Below are 23126 nucleotides of genomic sequence, written 5' to 3'. Positions count from 1 at the left end.
CACGGGCATACAAGAGGAACAGTTCATTAACACTGACACCTACATTACCAAAGGAAATGGCAAAATCATCTTTTGCCTGACATTTTTACTTTGGTTTGCCTTTGATCTCATCAAGCATTAGATAATTTCCAAAGTAATGAGATGCTTGTTTTAATTACATTAATATACAGTTTTGATTTTGATACATTAATATACAATTCAATTTTGTAGCACTTTTCATATAAACCACATCCTGAAATGTCTCTCTGCATTAAATAATGCATTGGAATATTTTAAACAGTTTTAAGCAGTTCATTTTGAATTCAGCCATATATTCTCAAATGATCAAGGTCAGAGCCTTCATTTAAAAACAAGACCTGAACATGTTTTTAAAAAGGTATTTTTAGGATGGTTGCTGTACAAGATCTGCAAGAGGTCTAATCTAGAGGGTTGGTAGTTTTTTCTTTCAGTCTTGCAGATGTGGTCTGTGCTACATCTCAAAAGGTACAGCACTACAGACCTTAAAGCCAGCAGGGATCATTAGAGCATCTGGTCTTACCCCATCTCATTTCACAGTTTCGTCCAAATATCCTGATGCTGCAGGTATTTATCAGTCCTCCAAAAGCCAAATTACGGGGCACCTGCAGAGAGCAGGAAAGACTGGCACTGCCTCAGGGCACTCTGGTGTCCAAGCCTCAGTACAGTAGACACGTGCAGGTGACCTCAGCACTTTAACCACCCCATAATTTGGAAAAAGCTGAAACACTCAGCTGAGACTGGAGGGAGATTTTCTTGCTGACCTCCAGTGTGGTGATTAACATGACCTGGAGCACATGAGCAGGGCATGGTCATGAGGCATCTCAGAGGACTGCCCGTGCCAGCAGCGAGCATGACACTGCTCAGTCAATATCCTGTCCAAAAGCGCTAAAACATGCCACGCATTTATCATTGAGGTCAAAAGAGCAGATCTATGATCATCATCCCTAGCATGTGCAAGTGCCTACGCACACCAGTGAGGCCACCTCCTAACCTCCAAATAGGTCAACTGAGGGAGCAGAAATCTTTACCCTCTCCTCAGGGCTAGCTCTCGGCATAAGCAAAATAATCATTTTTTTATGGCAGCAGATTGTCAATTAGAGCAGAACACCTACAGCCCCGTTTCCTGCTTTGCTCCTACCAGACTCATGGAAAACCCAGCTGGCTGCTGAGGAGGAAGAGGAGGTTTTGGTAAGAGCTACTGCAGTGGCACCTTCTAGCCTGTAGCATGCCCAAACCTCCTGCTCTGCTGCTTTAATTCAAGCCCATGGCCAGCAGACGCAGCCCTTCCCAGTTTTGGAAGGAAAGGTGAATTAGAGCCTCCTCTGCATGGTGTGTTGTCACACATGCTGGGACCCGGTGGCTGTCTGGGGGCTGGCTTCAGCAATCCCATGCCAAAGGGGAGCTGTGTTAGTTTACTAACACACAGCTGTTTTAATTTCCACAGAGCCCCTTTCAATACTCCCAGAGCAATCTGGCCTTGTTTCAGACTACATTTTGCTTATTGTAGCTCTTCCTGCAGAGGTAACTCCTAACTAACTCACTGCAAATTTGCTTTCTTGCCTAGGTACGTTAATACTTCAAGCCCAAATGAAGACAATAATATGTTAAGTACTGCCTTAAGATTTAACGGCTGAACTCCACCCAAGGTGTTTTCATTTTATCGTGCTACACAGGCTTTATCCATCCTTTGGTCTGTGTGGATTTTCCTCTTATCGATATTTGAATACACCCAGAAACAAGAGAAAACAAACATAATCAGAGACAAGAATCTCAGGGCGTAAGTAGAGGAAAACACTTAATTTTAGATAAGCGCTTGGCCTAGAGTGTTAATCTGCCATTCAGTAACACTCACGCACGCTGAGGGTGTTTTACTCGCCATTAGTCCTGGTGGTTTGAACGGCTCTCCTTAGGAGGAATCTTGCTCCGCCAGAGTCGAGGTGGCAGAATTGGGCCGTCATGATTTATCCACCTCTCGGTACAGCCGCCACAAAAGGCTGCACGTGTCGCATTGTTCCCGTTAACGTAGGCATGACTGGGACCGGTCACAAGTGATGCATTGTCACAATTAATGTGTCTGTCTGCACCTGTGACCAAATTAATTAGGCTGGGGACACCGCTGAGCTGAAAACAGTGGCTTGGGAGCTGTTTGTGTGCCACAGACAATTGTACTGGCCTTTTAACCAGTGCAGCAATGAATAAAAACATTGATTTTTTTCTTGTTATTTGTGTTTGAGTCCCCTGAATACATCCTAAATCACAGCTTTTCATTTTTTTTATTTCCTCCAAAATAAAAGTAGGACATGGAGCTGACTAGCTGCCTCTGAAACCTGGGATTTAAGGATGTCTCATTCATTGAAATCTGAGGATGCTGGTCTATCCTGGGCACATCAAACCAGAACTCAGCATTGAGTATTCAGAAGCCTCAGCAGCAAAACATGTATATAAGAATGATGGAAGGCTCGAATTGATTCATATTAGGTAGGAGACTTGAGGTTCTGAAGTAAAAGACAGTGTCAAGGCGAAAAACATTACATATTCATTATCAGCCAAGCCAGTGTATTAATTCTACTGCCTTTTTCAGATATGCTGGGGAGGTATCAAGCCAAACCAGCACCCTCCTATTCAGTGAGATTTCCTTAACGATTAATTTAACCTATTACATTTTGTAATCATCCCATTCCCATAGCTACCAGTCTTCTCACTGTTGCTCCATAGCTCTCAATTCATGACAGGGCATAGAAGCACTTAAAAAAAAAAATTTAAAGTGATAACCCCAGATCAGGATAGTGCTGGCAATAATTTGTGTTGACTAAACCCAGACAAGGGTGTGTATTCACATAACACCGACAGCAAAGCAAATATACCTACGCCTTGCAGTTACGGCTTTGCAAGCTCATTCAAAGCCTCTCATCTGACCTGTTTGCTTCATTCCCCTCTTCGCCCTGCTGCAGTACTCTGGCACCATACAAAACCTCACGTTACATCTTAAAATGGTGGCTGCACAGCCTAAAATACCAATGAAACGCTACCGTCCCACTGCTTCTACCATAAGGTCTACTTGCAAGCATGCCCCCTCAAAGGAGCAAAGGGAACTCTCTCTAGCACAGCCTCAAGGGAAATAAATAACAGGCTTTAGCTAAGTAAGTTGTTAAAATATCATCAAGCCCAGCAAAAGAAGAGGGGAAAGCAATGGACAGCATCAAGGTGGAACACCATATTCAAGTGTTAAACACGCAAAGCAACACACTCACCTTGGTGAAGCTTTAAAATGCCGCAGATAAACAGCAGGCTGCAAAACAGTCCTTCAGGTAGCAGGAGAAGCTTCTGAAAAGCAGTCCTTAATTTGGCTGCAGTGATGAATTCCCCCATGGTGAAAGCAGCAACTCACTTCACTGCTTCACAGGTTCATTGCCAGGAGGCCACGAGGAGTCCCGTGGTAATTCAGCCAGTCTTCCTGCATACAACTGCAGCTACCAGCAATATTTTACAATGCCTTCAGCTATTGGCAAAAGGTGGTTTGTATGACACAGTATCTTTCATATCTTTGGGTGCCCTATACAGCTCTCCCATGGTGGGTGCAGCTCCTTTTCTCTTATTGCAGCAATATGGCCTAGGGCAGACACAAGCACAGGAGTCGGGGGAATCTGGATTTCCTAGCGGCTCTCTGACCCCCAAGTCACCCTAGGTAAGTCTTTTCACTTCTCTGTCTCTTCTCATTCTCCATCTGTTTGAAGTCGTAACTGCTGAAACACAACTTCTGCTCCCCTGACACGTATTTTCAGTGCTTAGCACACTTTAAGCTGTTCCAGTTAGTACGATAGCGTATGAAAGGCTTCTTCTCACCGAAGCAATGTCTTGAGCAAAGTCTCTGAGCAAACCTCATTTATGTGGGACTTACACCATTAAAAGGCATCAAATTCCCTTTCTTAGCTTTCCTCAGAAGCCCTGTTTGGCTCTACTGAGTTTAAAGACACTCCAAATGTCCGTTATGACTGTCTGCTGATGGCAGAGGGAAAGAGAAATGTTGCCATTTGAGAATGTTTCCAACTAGGCTGGGAATTAACAGCCGTACTGGATCCTGACATTTCCTCATCCATTAGACTGGGATCTACTGAATATAATTATTTCATGCCACGTTATAAATCTCCCTCAGGCCTTCTTTCCCTTAACCTCCCGATTTTGTCACTGGTGAAATTACCTCTTTCACTCTCTACCTGTTCAGTTCGCCTAAAAGTTTTCCTGCCTCTCCTCTTACTAAAATTTCCTCTCTCCTCAACAGGGAACAACTGCCTTATTCTCTCAGTACTCCAAGCGAGTGGCATAACTAAGCTAAATTCAGGACAACTGTCACCTGCCTGTATTTAGCTTTCATGTAGGTTGCTCCTATTTCAGGCTTGAAAAAGAAGGGCTTGTGGGCACAAAAATTTGTGGTTTTCCCTCAACTTATCACTCCATCTAATAAAATATCTCACCTCAGCTGACAAATCTAATTTACAATCTTAGCTCATCCCAGCTAAAACTGCCATACTTACTAAGCAATCATAAGGGACAGAGCACTGCCTGTTTTTGCCTTGCTATTGATATTAAAAAAAAAAAAAAAAAAAAAACACACACCATCATCAGGTATTTCCCTTCCTTTATGATGTTCCTTTACACTTCTATCAATTAGTGTTTGCTCCATCACAGTGAAATTTGGCAATCCAAGCTTAATTGTACAAAATCACTAGATGCAAAGTGGCATCATAAAAGTTGTGTCATGGCACTGCTAAAGAAGGGATTCAGCCTCTTATCTTGTGATTGCATAACTCAGCTTGCCCTAGGCTATGTACTGGCAACAGTATCATCATAATTCATCACTCAAGACTGAAATACATGTATACAAAGTGCTGAAACAGGTTGCATTTCAAAAGAAAAGGAAATCCACAGAGAGGCATTAATAAAATCTAATTACCTATGGACTGTTGTCTCACTGTTGACTGCAAGCTTCAGTTTAAGTTTTTCTTCTGGTTGAGTCATTTAATAAGGAGTGATCTAATAAGATGCAAGTCCACACTGTAGCTTTTTCATAGGTTTGGCACTTACATGGTCTCTCTCTCTCTCTCCCCCCTCTTCTATCCACATGTCATCAAAATAGAAATTTAATTATCTTTTAGATGGCTATTGCTGTGCTAAATTTGGTTTGAAAGGTCAGCGGAAAGGAACGCACAGACACAGAGCATGAGTGTGCATGTCTCCTATTCATAAGAAAGCAGGCTTAAAATGAAAGATTTTCAAGGAAAATTAGCTGCAGTTTTGCACAGGGAATAGACTTATTTGAAACACTGAAGAAGACTGCTGAACATCAAAAGTTATCTATATGTACAAATAGGTCCTCTCCCTGGGTGTTGTAAATCCTCAGAGCTCCTTTGAGGTCATTAGATTTACATTCATTAATACCAGTACTCTTTATACCTTATAACCTCATGATTTTAAGGGTGGGTGCCCATTTAGGAGGTAAGGCAATATCTCTACATGCACACATCAATGTGAGCACGCATGTGTATGAGCACACGTACGCTCAGGTATTACAGACCTTGCACAGGGAGATGTCATAGCAGCACCTGTCGCAGAGGAACGGCTGCTGGGTTTGCACCCAAGTCAGACAAGGCAAAAGTGGTACTAAACTCAGAGGTAGAGCCACCCAGAAAAGAAGGGAAGCGCAGCCCATTCAAAAGATGTTTTTCTCCATCTCTTTCACAAGCGCATAAAAGTGGCTTTCTGATGAACCACTTGAAAGTCACCTCTGCACATCTGAAACTTGGCTGAGGATCTCAGTTTTCCTTTATTACTGCACAACTCTATTAAAGCTCTCAGTGGAACCGATGAGTGAATGTCCCAGGCAATTTTATTTTCTTGTATTAAAAAAGAAAAGCACACACTAGTCTATTGAAAATCATTTTAAAGAATTTTAATCATAGAAAATATGTCTGCACATTTCTCATAAAATCAGCACTTCCACATATACAAAGGACAAGACTCCAGAGACTGGCCTACAGAAATACCACATATTAAAACAGGGAGAGAAGGGGGAAGATAGAAACTGTGCAAGGGTTTAGACATCTTCTAGGGCAGACAAAGCAAGCAAAGGCTTCAACGGGCATTCAGATTTATTGACAGCACTTTGATTTCACCTTTATATAGTCAATATTTGGCAATATTTTGACACAAGAGCCCAGTAGCTCATATATCTGTGCAGGCTAGTTAGCTCTTTACAAGGAAAGAAGAAAGACAACTCTCCTAAAACTAAGTTATGTATGTTCTTGCTTCTGAAACATGTCAAGGACTTCAGTTTGCAGCCCCTGAACAGTGCCAGCTTGCTTGGCTAGAATATAATTAACAAGGGGTGGGGAGGGAGCCTGCAGAGGGCATGGGAACATGTCGAACACAAGTGTATGCCAAGGAGCAGAGAGGGTGGTGGAGCTGTAAGAAAGCCATGTAATACCTGCGTGCCCAGGGCTAAACACAACCTTCACAGCTTCTGGTGGAGCTATTAACAAGCCTGAAGGACCACAGGGGGAGGGAAGAGGACATCAGCACTACTGATGTAAAAATAGGCATTTCTGCCTTTGATTCTTAAAGCAAAAGCCAAGCCCTCCATCATCTCCTGTTTTAATTAATGTACTGAGTGTACGACTACATACACACATCTTCACATTGGCACTGAGATAGAGAACTAGCTCTCGCTTCAAAGTTGAACCGAGAATTCTTCAGCTGACATAATGATTGTTCAGTATTTTTCCTTTTCCTTTTTGTTTTAACACCTGTCAAAGTTTATTTACCTTCACCAGAAAAGCCATTGCCACTCCTTCCTAAGTCCATCAGTAATACAGCAGCCTTTACCAGGGTTTGTTCAGAGCGCAAAGACAGGCCCTTTGGTAGGTACTTTTTAGATCTGCTTTAAGTTATAGCTCACTGGCAGTGCTTTGGGAGTGATTAGAAATACTATGGCTGAAGTAATAGAAACTGAAATCAACTGCAGGGAGCTTGAAATACATGTTGGGAAGATGACAAGCAGCTCCCCTGGAGAACACGTGTGTGCACACAGTCAGTCCTACCCTCCCCATTGCAGTCCCATACACACCAGCCCACTGGTCTTGAACCACAGGGACCACCTGGGACTACAGCAAGGAGAAACACTTCAGTGGAAGTCGCGCAACTGCTCCCTCTTTGTTTCCAGCAACCACGGACTTCATCTCCTTACTCCCAGGGCTTAAAAATATTTGTATTCTCAAAGCTCCTCTACTTAGCAAGGTTTAGTCTCCACAACAGGAAGCCTACTGGGATTCATTTGGAGCACAGCTGAATTTCAGGGGCACCTCTGCTTTCTTCTGACAGTGTTTAAATAGATATAGAACAGATGGTATAAACGTGGCCTGAATTAAGAACAGCTTTATTCTTCATTTTGTTTTTTCCTAGTGCCTGGTTTTGTTCTTCCAAAACAATTATAAGCAAGATAAGGTCGGGGGGGGGGGGGTTTAGAAGCACTTTTTAGAGCCTACCACAAAAGAGTATCTAAGCAGTACAACAAACCTCAGCTTAGCAATAGAAGAAGCAGCCTGCAATGAGGCAGCCTCCTTTTGGACTACCTTTTTACATGAAGCTGAATAAAAGTACAGAACAGCAGGAAAGCTCTACATTTGCGATGACTTATAAAGCTGAAGAAGTCTTATAGGAAGGTTCTCACATCTCTTTTAAATGTTTCCTTGTGATCATATTTATAGCAAAGAAATCACAAGACTCCAAGCTCTAACCGGAGATGTCATGCTTGACTGTTGCAGCCACGAGGACATTTACAGTGTGTCCTTACAGAGTCACTGCTCCAACAGAGCTGAAAAATTTGCAGTAAGTCATATTTGTTTTTCAGCCAGTTCAACATCTGCCCCAGAGCAACTCCTCCCCTTGGGCCATGTAAGCAAATGTTGGGGCTACACTGTGCGGACGTGATTTAATCAAATCCTGTCTTCCTTTAGCAAAATGCGGGTCACTAACTCAAAGCAAAGATTTAACAGTCTCTTAAGGAGACAGATGATTTACCCTCAAAATCGGTAAATATCTCTTTATCAAAGGCTGCTTGTTGCAGATTTATATAATAAGAGCTGCCACTGCCATGTCACAAAGCCATATCACAAAGATCCTCATAGGTTGAGTCCACTAACTGCTTTAAATAAAGCATAAGACCCAGTTTTGATCTCAGAGAACTGACAATCAAAACTAATGCCACATATAGTATTCTGTGTGCTCAAAATCCAAAAAGTCCAGGCTTTGCACATTTCAGCAGGCATTTTAAATCTAATAGGCAGCATGTGACATTTCATTGAGATTTGGTGCTATTGCAGTTTTCAGCTGTTAGAAGGTTTATGAGGTATTACAAAAGAGAAGCACATACATACATATTGAAACTCAGCAGACCTAATCCAAATCAAGAATATGGATTTTCTTCTTCCTTCTCTCCCTCCTCCCAAAGAAAACAGTATCACAGAATTAATGACACTGATGCACTAGAATAAATTGCAGAAATAATTTCTAGTCTCCAATTTGTTTTGCTTTTGCTCTTTTCAAAAATGTTAGGATATAATATTTTGAAAGTTATAATAACCCAGCATATATTTAAAAAGGACTGACAATAATGACAGCAGACAAAGGGATATTACAAATCAGACTTTGCATAAAGGCCTGGAGATGTTCCTTAATTCTGTGGAAACTTGTAAGCATGTTAATCAGTGAAAATGTAGTAGAAATTTGCAATTTATAAAAATATAGTTTCTTCCAACTTATGCGAATCTGCAGGAGATAGAACAGCTGAATAACAGGCAGAAGAAAGGGGAACAGGAGATGGCACCCTAGTAAAGAAACGATACACAGGGCTTTTTAGGTTTTGTTCCTTCTTGTTATAAAGGACAGAAGAAAGAACCCAAACCCAAAGATGTCAGGCACCAGCAATAACAAACACAGAGAGTATCTAGGCTATTCAAAAATATCCCCTTGTATCTACTACTCCTGACAAGTTTTCTCTAGATCCCATGGGTTTGCTGGAGTTGCTGCCTGCTTGTTCTGCCTGGATGGCTGCCCAAAGACATTCAGTGTTGCAATTCCTTGTTTATCACAAAACTACACTTCCTGCTGGTAACATTTTACAACTCTTATCACTCTGTTCAATCCAGCTACAACTGTCCAAATCTCATCTTCTCTAAACCAGATGATGGGAGGAAGAAAAAGGAAGAACGGTATATGTATCCATTCCAGCTAGCCTGTTCAGTAAATATAATCATTAAGCAGGGATTCAGTTATATCAACCTGTAGGTTTAGCAAATCCCTCGGCATTTCAACACAGAAGGAAAAAGCGATTAGAATTCAACTTATTTCTCCTGAGTTTTTTTAAATCATTATTACTCCAGACTCTCAGGGTATTTTTTGGTGTGGATTTGGACTGCACACCTTCCCCCACCCCCTTGAGTTAAGAATTCTCAGCTATGTGCAATGAGCAATTAAAAATAGGAGTTATAGAAATACCAAGTTTCTACATTCAAATACTTGAAAACAGCTGTCTTGGGAGATTACAGAGCATCTCCTAGTCAATCTGTTTTCAAATTGCAATAAAAAATCTTCCCCAAAGCAAAGCTTATTATTTCACATGTGCTTTAAGAATCATGCAGACTAGCCAAATATCAAGAAATGAACATCTAAGTGTGAAGTCCATCTCTATTTGAGAAAGTATTTAATCATGTACGAACAAATCCCTTAAGCATTAACTGTCTAAGAAAGCTGAAGTGCTTTCTCAGCATATTTTCCTGAATTATGTCCCAAATACTTACATACATTTCTTAAGCAAATCTTTGAGAAACATCTGTGACCATTCTTTCAAATAATTTAAGCAAGAAATTATTCATTTGCAGTTCAGTTAGCAAACTGGCCGTGCTTGGGAACTGAGCTTCCTCTTACTCTCATAGTCAGCCACGTGCTTCTACCACCTGACAAGCGACTTCGGAAGTGTTGTAAGACCTTCCACCTTACTTAAACACCTTAGAGTGAGATCACATACTTTACAATAAGTAATGGCTGATAGTCTTTAATCTCACTTCAGGTTAAAAAAGAACTAGACAAAATATTTGAATATTACTGAAAATTTTGATTTCAGAGAGATGAATAGAATAGGGCTATTCATAGCAACAGACCATTCAACTACTAGAGGTTAGGCAGGTCAGATAGGGGAACTCAGATATAAAATATCAACCTGAATTCAAACAATCTTGCAGGGTGAGGATTTTTTCAGATCTTGAGGTAGATTCAGATTTCTCTTAAACAGATACAAACCACAGCAATTCAGATCTAGTCAGTGCAGGCAGGGGCCTACAGGTCAATGTTTCCAAAACCGACCAGCACAGTGACAGCAAACACAACTTTTCATAATTCTCAAGATGGATAAGTAAATAACCTTGAGTATCAAACTGCTCAGATTCCTCAGGTCTTCTATTTACTCCACCTTGAAAACCAAACCAGAAAGCAACAGACCCTTATTTTAATCCTACTGTTTTATTTCTTGTAAACTGAATACCTGTACCAAATAACAAACCTCCCTCACCCCCACCCCTGTTTGGCATTACCAGCTTTGGCAGTCACCTTCATTATTTATCCTGCGAGGTGGCCACCTGCTTTTTTTATGTTCAGTCAACATGTATGCAAATAAAACAAGTTTTTATTTTAAACAATGTGACACATCCACACACACAGAGGGTTCAGTACTTTGTCTTCACAGCAAAACATGGCCAATAGATGTTTTCACACATCTCAGATCTGAAATTCTAGGCTACTGCCTAATCACCGGCTCATTTCCGGTTGTCCTTCTCCCTCTGCACCCTTTCTTCACTCTCTCAAACCAGCTCAGTCCCAGTTGGTTTGGCTTTCAGGAGCACTTTATATAGCTCTGTGTCAAAAGACCTTCACTTGAAGGTATACAAACCCCTGATCCACTGAAAGCCCAGGCATCCAGCTGTTCTCCTTTGGAGCAGACATCCCCAGCTGGAGGCACATGGCAACATAAAGGCTCCTCACCTGAACCTCGACAAGGCGTCAACCCTGGAGTGGTCCATCCCGTGCAGCGTCGCCAGGAATCGGTCTTGGTCCGGGTTGCAGAGGGCAGTTCAGAGAGGAAAAGAGGCAACTCATCACATGGGAAATGCAGGTAGAAATACCCAGGCTTCACGCTCCGAAGCTGCCTTAGCACACCTCTAGGCACCGGACAGCCTGCCACCTTCCTGAGATATAACAGCCTGAGGCCCTCGTACTAAGCCTGTCGGCATTGCTCTGCTACATGCAAGACTGCCTTGTGTGCATGTGGAAACACCTCTCTGAGCTCACACACACAGGGGCTCTATACATACCCACACGTCCCCATTTCACCCCATGCACAAGTGCTCCAGCATGGTATAATTGAGGGGAATAAGCATAGGCTTGTGTACGTCTGAAGGGTACTGTGGAATGGATAGGAGATAGGAAATATTTTCCTCTGGCTGTGGTTCTTACCTAATCTCTCAGAACTGCTGCTGATGTTCAGGAACGTGCTTAGTACAAAAGTTATCAGAATTCCTTAGAACTAAAATAAAGTTTTTTGAAGCATAAGGAAATGCTTGAAGAAAAAAATGCATTTTCTGAACACATATTAAGCATTAAATTTTACTGAACTTAGAAGGTAAGCACTTTCAATGAGAGATGCCCAGGACAACTTAAGAAATGTCTGCAAAACTGCTCAGCTTGATGAAGCAAGCAGCTTTGTTTGTTGACACAAGCGTGCAAGAGGTAAAGTGACAAAGAGAACAAAACAGTCCCAGCTGTCAGGCCTACGGACACTGTACCGCATCAGAAAGGTCACTAGCAAGCTGTAAATCCATGGCAGCATTTCAACACAACCTTGCCCTACTGAGGCACTCACACAAGAACCTACATTTTCAGGGACAGCAGATCCTTTCAACAGCCTCCTGGGTGATGCTGGGACTCATCTGCTGCCATGCACCTTCTCCCTCCCTTCCCCTCTACCTCTAAAAAAGCCTGAAGAAATAAACAAATTTCAAGCCAGGCTTTTGGTGCAACTGGGTTAAGGAAGCATTTCAAACCAAACTGGAGAGGTGTTCACTTAACACGTGAATGTCTCCTGCAGCACTCACACAAGTGTCTCGTGCAGGCAGGCCACGCTCCCGGGGGCCTTTAGCTGTGGGTGGAGGGTAGGGCCCCTTTCCACGGCTGGGAGGAGGCAACATCCTCAGCTCGTCAGCATTTATGTGAAAAGACCCAGGGAACAGAGCGGCTCGAAGCAGCCCTGTGGTGAATGTAACAAACCCAGTGCAAGGTCACCCATCTCCACTCCAGAAAAGCGCTTGTAAAATTAGGGAGGTCAGCTGCCCTGGGCTCCAGCATGACTAACGGACTGGGAGGAGGGGCTCAAGGGAGAAGGGGGAGCCAGCATGCTGGTCTGTACAACACACGCTTAAACCAAGGCCAACAATCCCCCACTTCCATAAGCAAAAAGTTCACTTAAAACTTTTAAATCACCTGATTAAAAAAAGAAAAAAAAAATCTGCTGTGTGGCTCAGTAGTCATCGGCTCTAATTCTGTATTCCAAGGCAGTTAAACCACAAAAAAACCTTTCAAGATTTACCACAACCCCCACTTACACTTTGCCTTAAAACACTGAGTCAAATTTCAGCCACCCCCTCAAAAAATACAGACCAATTCTGCCAAATTCCCTTCCATGCTCTTCATTTCATGGCAAAGTAACACAGGTACCATAATTCACTTGACAGCATTCTTTTCCCGCTAATGTTTTATTCAGATTGAGTTTCACTGATAAAGATGAAACTTTGAACTCATGATTGCTCCATGTTTACAAAACATCCAGGCTCCTTTACATCTTGGTTAAGCATGAACAATCACTGAACACACAATTTCTTAAAAAAATCCTGCATACCAAAATTGCATATTTTGAATTTTTTAAATTCACTAAACAAAATTTCACAAAGTGAATCCTAAAGTCTGTTTGCCAGGAAAGCACAAGCAGAAAAATGGAAACTGGGATCTTCCCCCCTCCCCCAAAAAAAGAAAAAAAAAGGGGGGGGGGGAAAGAAACCTAGACCCCAACACACACACCCCTCCCATTAAACAAGGAAATAAATACACATTCATACAGAGTAAATTTGTTCTAAAAATGCAGGTGCATTAGTAACTTCCCACAACAATATTTAGCATAAGTTTTGGTTGCTCAAACAGTACCAAGTCACAATAAGTTTCCTCCTTTTTTTGGTAGAACTGGGTAGTGATTGCTTATTAGATACCAGGGAACAAAAACTAACCCAGGACGTGATGATTTTGATACAGAATTGGTGTACACATGGTGTACACCTGGGATTTCCCTCAGGTTCAGATTTCGTCCTGGGGAAAAGCTACACAGACAAGGGTTTAAAAAAAAGTTAGATGCGTATACAGCAGTATCACTTTTTAATACCAGGTACTAGACCGAGGAATGGGATAGACTGCACTGCATTTTTAAAGTAGTATGACAATCAACATACTTGAGAAACATTTTAACACTGTACATTACAACAAACTATTTAGTTCACTTCTACACAAGTCAGCAAAAAGCAAGGTGATCCAACATGATATGGCGGTTGCAAATTTAAAATGAGAGTCACAGTCTAAAGCAAAAACAAAAACATCTCCAGAACTCCTATTAAAAAGGAATTTAACATACACACACGCGCACGCGCCCACACAGACTAAAATCTTGAGGTTTTATTTATTGCTCTTACACAAGGCTGTGAGCAGGCAAGTGTCTGGATCAGAAATTAGGTCAAACATGCATTTCAGCAGGCACTAAAAGTACAGGAAATTCATAATAACAAAACAACGCACTGTGCTACGTAATACAGGATGGTATTCTGCTAATATAATACTTACATCATTAATACCGGATAAACTCCAGGTCTGCCTGTTGCGTAATATATTATGCAGTGTGGTATTTTAACCTAATTTCTGATTTCTCTTTCATACTGCCCCCTACACATAGGCACAAAGACCGGCAGTTTTCCAGACAGCCATTCTCTGCAACACCAAAGGGAACCCTCGACCTCAAGAGCTTACTACAGGCATTGCACAGCCAGAACGAGGTTAACATAATTAATATTGTACTCCCGGGACCTGCTCTTTGACTGCCTTGCATTTTGGTGCAGTCATTCATGACTGACAAACAGATGCAGAAATTGGTCTAAAATGCTTCAATGTTGTTCTCAGAGCATCTTCCAGCTATGCTCTACACTCCTGGTACAAGCATAAGTTACCAGTAGGGAATAAGGCAGTAGAGGGTTGAATCCTGTATCTGGTCACTTTCTTAGGAGTCTTATAAAAGGCAAGATTTTTTTGTGAACTGGCTTTCCTTTACACAACAAGCAGTGTAGCGTGGATGTCAGTAGAAATCTGGCTGCCTAGTGGTGACAAGAGATTAACAAGTTCACAACACACACTTTTGGAATTACTGTTGTTCCCTACTGCAACCGAATCGAACATGCTGCTGAGAGGTGTCCGTGTATTACAATACTTCTCAGTCAGGTTCAAGGCATACTGCACATGGACCTTACATGAAAAAGGCATTGAACATGTGTTATCTGAGGATTACTCGTTTTTTTGCTGTGCTATGCATACAAATGACAGTAGATAAAAATCAGCATAATGTACTTAATTTTCTCTCCATACATGACCTTACATACCCCATAATGATTAAGCACCATATATGCTATTCTTCAGTTAACAGAAATCAAGGAAGAAAATGGTGGGTTTGGAGAAGGAGGGGAAGAAATCTAGCACTAAGGGAGAGGTATGTTCTCAATAGGAAGTTCTAGTTGAAAATAATGTTTATTGTGAACCAAAAATTTGATTTTGTGACATAATCACAAAACCACCAACTTCTTCTACAGGACTAACTTTGGCACTGTATAGTCAAAATTGTTGCCTGGTGTTATGGCATTGAGCAATCTCAAATTAATTTAGAAAGAGCACTAGCAGTAGACAAGAGAACATTCTTCAGGGAGGTTATGCCTAAGCAACTGTTCACACTTTGTACTTGCAAAAAGAATCAGTGCAAATCAATAGCTTTTTCTGCCTCATTAAAGATCTGTGTCATGTGCCCCTTGATCTGATCCTTAAATCTCACAAATTTGAGCTTTCAGACTTGCCAAGTACTCAAAATGTACATTGAGCTCTACTTTACTTCACAAGCAGTTCTACTAAAGCTAGTGGGACTGCTTATGGTGCAAGGCGCTACTGAACTGAAGAAAAAGTACAGGAATTTGGCTCTTTCCAAGCAATGAACTGCAAATTACTGGGGGCTTATTGGCATTCACAGGTGGAGGGAAATATTTTGCTGTCCTTTTTCACATCAGTTCATATGTGCATATCTGTCCATATGTCCCAAGATTTACATCATTGAAATGTGGAAAGGGCTCAGTTATGCTCACGTACACATTTTGACATCAGGACAGCCACAGTGATTTGGGAGGGGTAACATAACCCAAGGAGAAGCTTAGGTTGGCCTAGGCTCTGCTCCCAGCCCTGTCACCACCTGTTATTAAATGATGGCACAGAACAGACCTCGGTCTCAGTCCAGATGGTGAGGCTTCCTCAGGGTAACCTCTCTTTTACACCATCTGTGGGTACACAGTTGCACCTCCTAGGAGAGAGGGAGGTAAAACAGGTCTGAAGTTCTTAAAACAAAACAAAACAGACCTCTAGTTTAAAAAACAAAACAAAACAAAAAAACAATTTGCTATCGCGTCCTTGCAGAAAGGAATCCTAGGACTTCTCATAACCCACATCTTCACTAATCCCTATGAAGGCCAGATCCTCGGGAAGGCCTGCTGACAGATCAGAGGTAAAACAGCATGTCCAATGTTTACCACTCAAAGGCATCCTTCATGTGAAGCCAGTCAGGCAGAAATGTTTTGGCTGCATTTTTAGGTATTCCTCCTAGCTCACTTTGTTTTATTTGATGGAGAATCCAAGCAGAGAAGCAATTTGGAAGTGCCACTTCCCTACAGGTGAGAAAAAAACAGAAAAAAGAAAACAGAGACAGAGAAAGGCAAAAAACACACCATGAAACAAAATGATTGCTTGTAAAATATTTCCTTTTAAAAACTATTGTACAACTTTCTAACTTAGTCTAATTAATGTGCAATTTAAAACATACAAAATGCCTTACCAACTAAATGATTTCTTGTTTTTACAAGTCTCCCTCTCCCCTCATTAAAAAATAATGTATGCGTGGATTGGTACCGAACACCTTTTACTGAGTCACACACCAATTCTCTCTCTTATTTCTACATAGAGCAATTTTGATTTTAATCTACTGTGTTTAGAGAACAGCTCATACCATATACTTTACAGTATAACCAGCTACATAGATGTCTTTAATCTCATAACATGACAAAAATCACTGGAAATTACAGTCCCTTTGATAAATGATTATGGTGACGCATGCAGTCCTCCTCAGTGCTGTTACCATCAGATACTCGACAGGATTTTCTCCCCATGTTGCCAAGAGACCTCGCATTCCACCTTTTAGGATTGCTATCGGACTAACAAACAGCTGTCCGTGTGTCAAGCGTTCTGTAGTAACTGGTCAAAGTTGCAGCAAATTGTCTCACTTGATCCCACCACCATCACCTACCCAACCCCTGGATCTACCCGCGAGAGTACTCTGAGAGCAGCCCCTCCTCAGCCGCACGAAATCACCGTGAAGCGCTTGGAAATGCACGACATGTTGTGGAGGACAATGCCCAGGAGAAAGACCAAGACACAGGCCACCAGGATCACAGTGCACACTCCTGACCAGGTGGAGCTTTTCACAACACCTCTCCTGTCTTGCTCCTCGGCTCCAGCCTCTGGGGGGATGCTGCCCTGCAGGGGCTGCTGCTCTGCCGGGATTGTCACCACCGTCAGGGACTTCTGCTGGCTGCTGGGCAGGAGGCGGCAGCCAATGTCTCCTGGCAAGAGCGCTCTCTCCTTGGAGAGGGGCAAGGGCAACATGTAGCACCCGTTGCTCGGGAGTTTGATGAAGACTGGCGTGTGCTCTGAGGTGTGGGGGATTGCAATCACAGCAATGACCTCGGGGTCATCAGGCAGCTGCGACACAGAATACCCTGGCGGCAGCTTCGTGATCCCGCGGCACCAGGGACATCGCAGGTCCTTCTGGCTCGTCCTCATCTGCTGCAGGCACACCGAGCAGCAGGTGTGCTTGCAGTCCAGCAACTTGGGCCGCCGGCGGGGGCTGTAATAATTGAAACAGATCTGACACTCCAGCAGAGAGTCCTGCGACAGCGTCTCCATTGCGGCCCACGCAGGCAAACACCCTGGGCCTTGCAATGAGTTTCACCACAGGGCCCAAAATCTGGACGGAAGCTCTCTTCTTTCTACAACTACTTCTCCCAACAGCGAAGGACAACAGTTAGGAAGACTGCAGAAAAAACTCTGACTTGAATCTTCCAGTATCTGAGACAAACAGAAAAATATAAGTGAACAGGTTACTTCAAGGAACTAAACAAAACAAAAGTCTAGCTGACAGTAAATAAAAGCTAGAGCTGTCTTCGTAATGTAGCAGAAAGATTAAATTTGCAACTCATAAGTATGCATTACTCTGTTTAGCATTGCAAAATTATTTAGCGTCAAACTTTCACAGCAGCCTTCACTAGATCTCCCTTCTTTTTTGCAGTTACAAAATCACTACCACCACCCGTCTTCCACCTGCAGTTGTTTATACCCATAAAATCAGAGGCTAGTTCATAAAGCTGGTCCCTCAGTATCTACCTCTTGTCATATTTTCAGAGCTTTTCAACCCTTTCTGCACCTTAGCAATTGTTCTCATTTAATCCTTTAAACCCCTAAGGATTTTTAGCTATTTGGCTCAACCACTAAGTCTGTGTGCATGTGTGCAAGGTAGGGGAAAAAGAAAAAAGAAAAAAAGATGCATTTCCACAGGCTCCTGAAGTTATGCCTGTAAAATAATGTGCATGAATGAACAAACAAGTAACTATACTGAAAAAATCCACATTTGTACACAATGAAAAGGGATGGCATGTTTTTCAATAAAATTGTTTGCCTCATTATGCAATCTATGGACATGGCTCTCTGAAACATAAGTCTTGTCATCACTGGAAATCTCAGCCAAGATAAAAGACTCTATTTAGACCTAGGACTGCAGAATACCATGTGAAACAACTGTTAATGCACTGAATTAAAGGCAGACTGTTACTAATCTTATTCCACACTAGTCAGTGTAAGAGGATTCTTTGCATTTACCCACCAATTTCTTATAGCTATGCAAAAAGGCAGTTGTATTTGCTTCCATGGAGGGGTAGTTTAGCTCTGTTTGATTTTGCCACTCCAGCGCACAATAAATACAGAGGGGTGACATATTTTCACAACTTTCCTCTTTGCATTCCGTGGTGTATTTGAAGAAGTATCAGTCTGAATTTGTCTCCAAACAATACAATAAAGACAACTCAAAATATTTCCATGGTGAGCTTTGAATTTCTCTTATAGTAATGTTATTCCCAAAACAGAGCTAACACCTGAGGGCTGTAGCTGTTGGAAGACTTTTTCCAGAAGAAATAAAATTATTTCTTGCTCTCCTTCCCCAGATCATAGCAACTAGGCTGCAAGACGCTAATGAATAGGTGACATTAGTAGAACAGAAATAACGTGGCTCAAGAAGAAAAGGGAGGCATAGATGTGGGGTCTGCAATGCAGAAGAGGCCTCTGGACCACACTCTCTCATACCCTGCTTCTGGCAGTTACCAATATTTGTGTAAGGAAAACAAAATACATGTCAGTTCTTCAGATGTTAATGACTGATATCACTGACTTTGGCAGAACAGGCTTTGCTGCTGATTTTGTAAGAGCAGCAGATTTTGGCTCGCAAGGCTTTTTAACAAGCATACAGTGACAATACCGACTCTGGACTAAGCAGGAGCAGAAGTTAGGAAAGCGGGAGCTTGTGAAACATGGGTGATTGCCGTAGACAGAAAAGGCATGTTGCAGCTGTAGAAACAGGACATCGGGGCTGCTGTGTCTAAACACGGCACAGTGACCATGGCCAGGAGAGACCCTGCCAGCGGGAACCCTGCCTGGGTCTGTGCGGCACATCCTCTGCACAGGGTGCTGGGGTGCAGTGCTGAGGCACCAACTTTGTATTTTAGGAAGCATGAGAGAACGCTGTCCTTGCAGACAGAGTCTAACACTGCTGCAGAGGAGGGTCTACATTCATGGCCTATGTGCAGGCCACACAAGGGAAAGAAGCAGAAAATGAAGAAAGGTTTTTATCTTCCCCTTATCTTCTCCTTCCTATTACCATCTTCACATCTCTATGATAGAGTCAAGCGCAAAGACAACTGACAAAAAGGATCACTGAATGACTGGCATTCAACAGAGAAAAATGGGAGAGCGTGCTATTCACAATGCAATGCAACTCCTGGCTAAAAAACATTCAAGACACAGGCTAGATTAGAAATGAGTTATAGGAACTCAGGAAGGGATCATTCAAGTAATCAGATCCAGTTTCCAGTCATCAGCCACCTGCAATCAAGGAATTCTATATTTTGCACAGAAATGTTCATACAATACCTGCTTCACAGTCATGCATCCACCCCCCCCATGCCAAGCACCAGCTCAGACATTCCTGACGCAACTCTGACTTGCTACAGATGGTCCTAGGTTTCTGCATATCTATTAAAAAAATAAATAAACAAACTAGGTACGACAATATTGCAGTATAATTATCAGAAAAAGCCCCAATGCCTGGAAATTCAAAAGATGAGGCTTAAGTTTAAAAACAGAGTAGAGGTAGTCCTTGAGTCAGTATAAATCGATATCTCTGCATGGAAGGTCTGCCCTGTGCATTTTGGATGCCAGTGAATTGACTCGTGAAGTTCTCCAACCTCATTTAGTTGTCATTTATAACCATCTCTCTCCATGTACAGTGCTAAAGTTAAACCAATTTGTATCGATGTGAATGTGATCAGGATCAAGCTTATTTTTCTGACCTCATATCCTTGCTCAGGAGTCATACATGCAGGTGGCTATCAAGCCCCTCATCCCTGATGCAGTAACAGCCTTACAGTAGAAGATCAGTGCTAGGCCAGAAAGAGATGAGGTATTCAAATATCTGAAGTATAAAATTAAAGTCACCTCCAGGCAAACAATACCCAAGGAAAAAGAAAAAATTGATCACAAGATCTCAGCTGAGTGCTATATACGTCTGTGAAGTACTTCTCCAACAGGTTGAGGTTTTTAAAGTGTTAATGTAATCTAAGGGAAGAAAAAGGAAAAGAGAGCCAGATTTATTTATTTATGGAGCCAAATTAAAATGTTTGCCAAGCCACGATGGGTCTTACCACGTGCATGACATACAGTGTTTAGGTAGTGCAGAAGCTGTTCTAGTGACAGTCTTATTTTGGTGCTGAATCTTCAAAACTGTCTCTTCCAACTGTATGTCTTGAAGTGACTTTTTTTTCTTTCCTTGTTTTAAAGAACAGCTACATACATTATTTGGAATAACAAGGGTATATTGTTCATATACCTATATCAAACTGCAACGTTTCTTACTTTCCCAAAAGGCCTCAAATTATGATCAGAGATGTATTTTGACAGAGCAGTGATAACATCCTGTAAGCAGAGGGGCTGATATGGTTCCTTCAGAATATATCTAAGGACAAGTTAAAGAGTAGCCACAGCCACCTAACCCCTTGGCCTTTACTGACAATGATGAGCTTGCCTGGTTCAAAGGTTGGGTACCTAGGTTGATGGCTGCAATGCGATTTTACTTCCACCCATACTGAAAGCCTTACAACATGCCTGCACTGAAAGAAGGGAAGGAAAAAAAAGAAAAAAAAAAAAGCAAATCTGTCATCTACAGTTAGAATTTAACTGCACAATATCTGTTTAATTCATTTCTTTGTACATAGTTGGAAGAAAACAAAAACCACAGGAGTTCTCATGGTACTTCTCTAGCACTTTAATAGCTATGCTGAGAGTTCATGCTCCAGCAGACCTCTGCTTTGACAGGGGACTGAACTCTTGAAGAGTTTGTAACCCACGCACCTTCCATAGCAGTAGAAGGGACTCAGTTATCATGGACAAACACTGTGTTCAAAGCAGAGTTAAACCAGACTCTTAGTGCTCAGAGCGCAAAGACCAGGAGGCAGCCAGGCTGCACAGGAGGACACTGCTGACTTCAGCATTAGTCAAAAACATTGTTTTGTTATTATTTGTGCTCATCAGCCAGTGGCAGCTGGGGAGATGGGGGGGGGGGGGTGAACTGTTGACAGGCAGGAAAAAAAAAAAGAAAAGAGAGAAAAAAGAAAAAACAAAAGACAGGGATATCTTTAGGACTCTGTAGGAGAGACAGCATGCGTGTGGATATGTGCATGCATGTGGAAGGGAGGGTTGGGGAACATGACAATGAAACCATACACTAACAAAAGCATCTGAAATTGTGATTAATAACTCTGCCTGGCATAAATCTGACAGCAACTGAAAGCTGTTCAGGGCTGAGATCTAACTAGTAATATTAATAAAAACTAACAGAGTATGAAAATCCACAGGCACCAAAACACAAGTGTCAGAAAGGTGCAGCAGCAGCAAAGGAAGCGAGAAGAGACAGATCTGCCAAGGAAGCACCAGGAAACCTCTCTGCCTCCCCTCCCCTCCCCTCACCCGCGGCCCCTTCCACTTGCTGCGGCTCGCACACCAGCTATCCAGCCGCAGCTAGTGAGCAAAACAAGAGATTCAGCAGAGGAGACAGGGCAGCTCTTGGGAGAGGAGAGCCAGAGAGCAACATGCAAAGCAGATGAATCCTGCAGTGGGACATCACAGTAAAGCCGGATGACTGAGAGCATGACAGAGTTCCTCCTTGTGGATTTGGGCTGCTCTCTGGAATAGGGAAGAGTTTAAGATTTGAGAAAAGACCATGTGGTTCAAGAGCAACGGAAGACACAAACCCCTGTGAGGAATAAACCATGTATTTCAACCGTTAGTCACGCTACCTGTGCTGCGAGCACCTTGCCAGAGGCCTCGGCAGGGCTCCAAACTCACTCTTTGGATGAGCAGAAGGCTCAGCATGCCAAGGTGGCGGCTTCCTATTCCCAGGGAAAGAAGAGGGGGAAATTGTATTTCTTGCTCTCTCGCAATTCCTAGCTTCCCAACGCAGTCCAGTGTGGGAAGATGCTGCCTGAGGTGAACAGAAGAGGATTGCTGCAGCTAGTATAACACTACAGACAGTAAGAAGAAGAAGAAAGCAAAGGAGTTAGATTAAAATTAGGTTTGCTTCAGAGAAAGCTCTGCACAAACCATAACTATAAACTGGTCCCAAACTGGCCAGGTCAAAAAAGATGGTTATTTCTGGAACCCTGCCAGTAGAGTAAAAAGACAGACATAAAACATCCAGTGATGAGTGATGAGAGCTGGACAACAAGTCAGAGACCAGAATAATGGCAAATCATTGCCTATTAACAAATAATTTTGCTATATAAGGATGGCCCCAGCGATCCTAAGCAGTGGAAACCACAGACTTCAAGGGGTTCTGCCTGCACCGCAGAACTAAGAGCTATCTTCACACATACACTTCCTAACTTAGGAGGGTCCAAAATTATATTAATGTGAAAGTCCCCAAAATTTATTTTTAATGATGCCTGTGGAATTTAATACAATTCACAGAAGACTAAATATCATACCATATTTTTAGAGGATGGCTTAGGGGTAGGCTGATGTAGTCAGCAGATCATAGAAAACTTCAAAAACTTTGCAGAGACTTATGTATATACTTATGCTTTACGGCAAGGTTAATAACACACTTTTAGCAAGGCAGTGCATTGATGATACATCACCTTTCTAAAGGAAGGTTCATTACATAAACTCCCCAAACACATTAAGCATTCTTTGACAGTGTTACAGAGTATGTATGATTTATGATGGAGAAAGATCCATTTGTTTTAGGTGCCCTCAGGCTGGAAAGGAGATATGGGGGGAGGGGGCGGAGA

The 23126-nt window shown here is 42.3% G+C and overlaps 1 protein-coding gene across 6 annotated transcripts in view; it reads right to left on the bottom strand.

Annotated features, from left to right (window-relative positions):
* Positions 1–12839: 12839 nt before the first annotated feature.
* The window catches only part of RNF152 (ring finger protein 152), a 47469-nt gene continuing 37182 nt past the window's right edge, over positions 12840–23126 (bottom strand). For all 6 annotated transcript variants that reach the window (XM_067290968.1, XM_067290969.1, XM_013940715.2 and 3 more), the window contains one exon: positions 12840–17583. In XM_067290968.1, the coding sequence (XP_067147069.1) occupies positions 16810–17421 (612 nt within the window). In that variant the 5' untranslated portion in view covers positions 17422–17583 and the 3' untranslated portion in view covers positions 12840–16809. The remainder of the gene's footprint in view (positions 17584–23126) is intronic.

Source organism: Apteryx mantelli, chromosome 2 (assembly GCF_036417845.1).
Source record: "Apteryx mantelli isolate bAptMan1 chromosome 2, bAptMan1.hap1, whole genome shotgun sequence".
Lineage (NCBI taxonomy): Eukaryota > Metazoa > Chordata > Aves > Apterygiformes > Apterygidae > Apteryx > Apteryx mantelli.
This window is presented reverse-complemented; position numbering and strand designations above follow the sequence as displayed.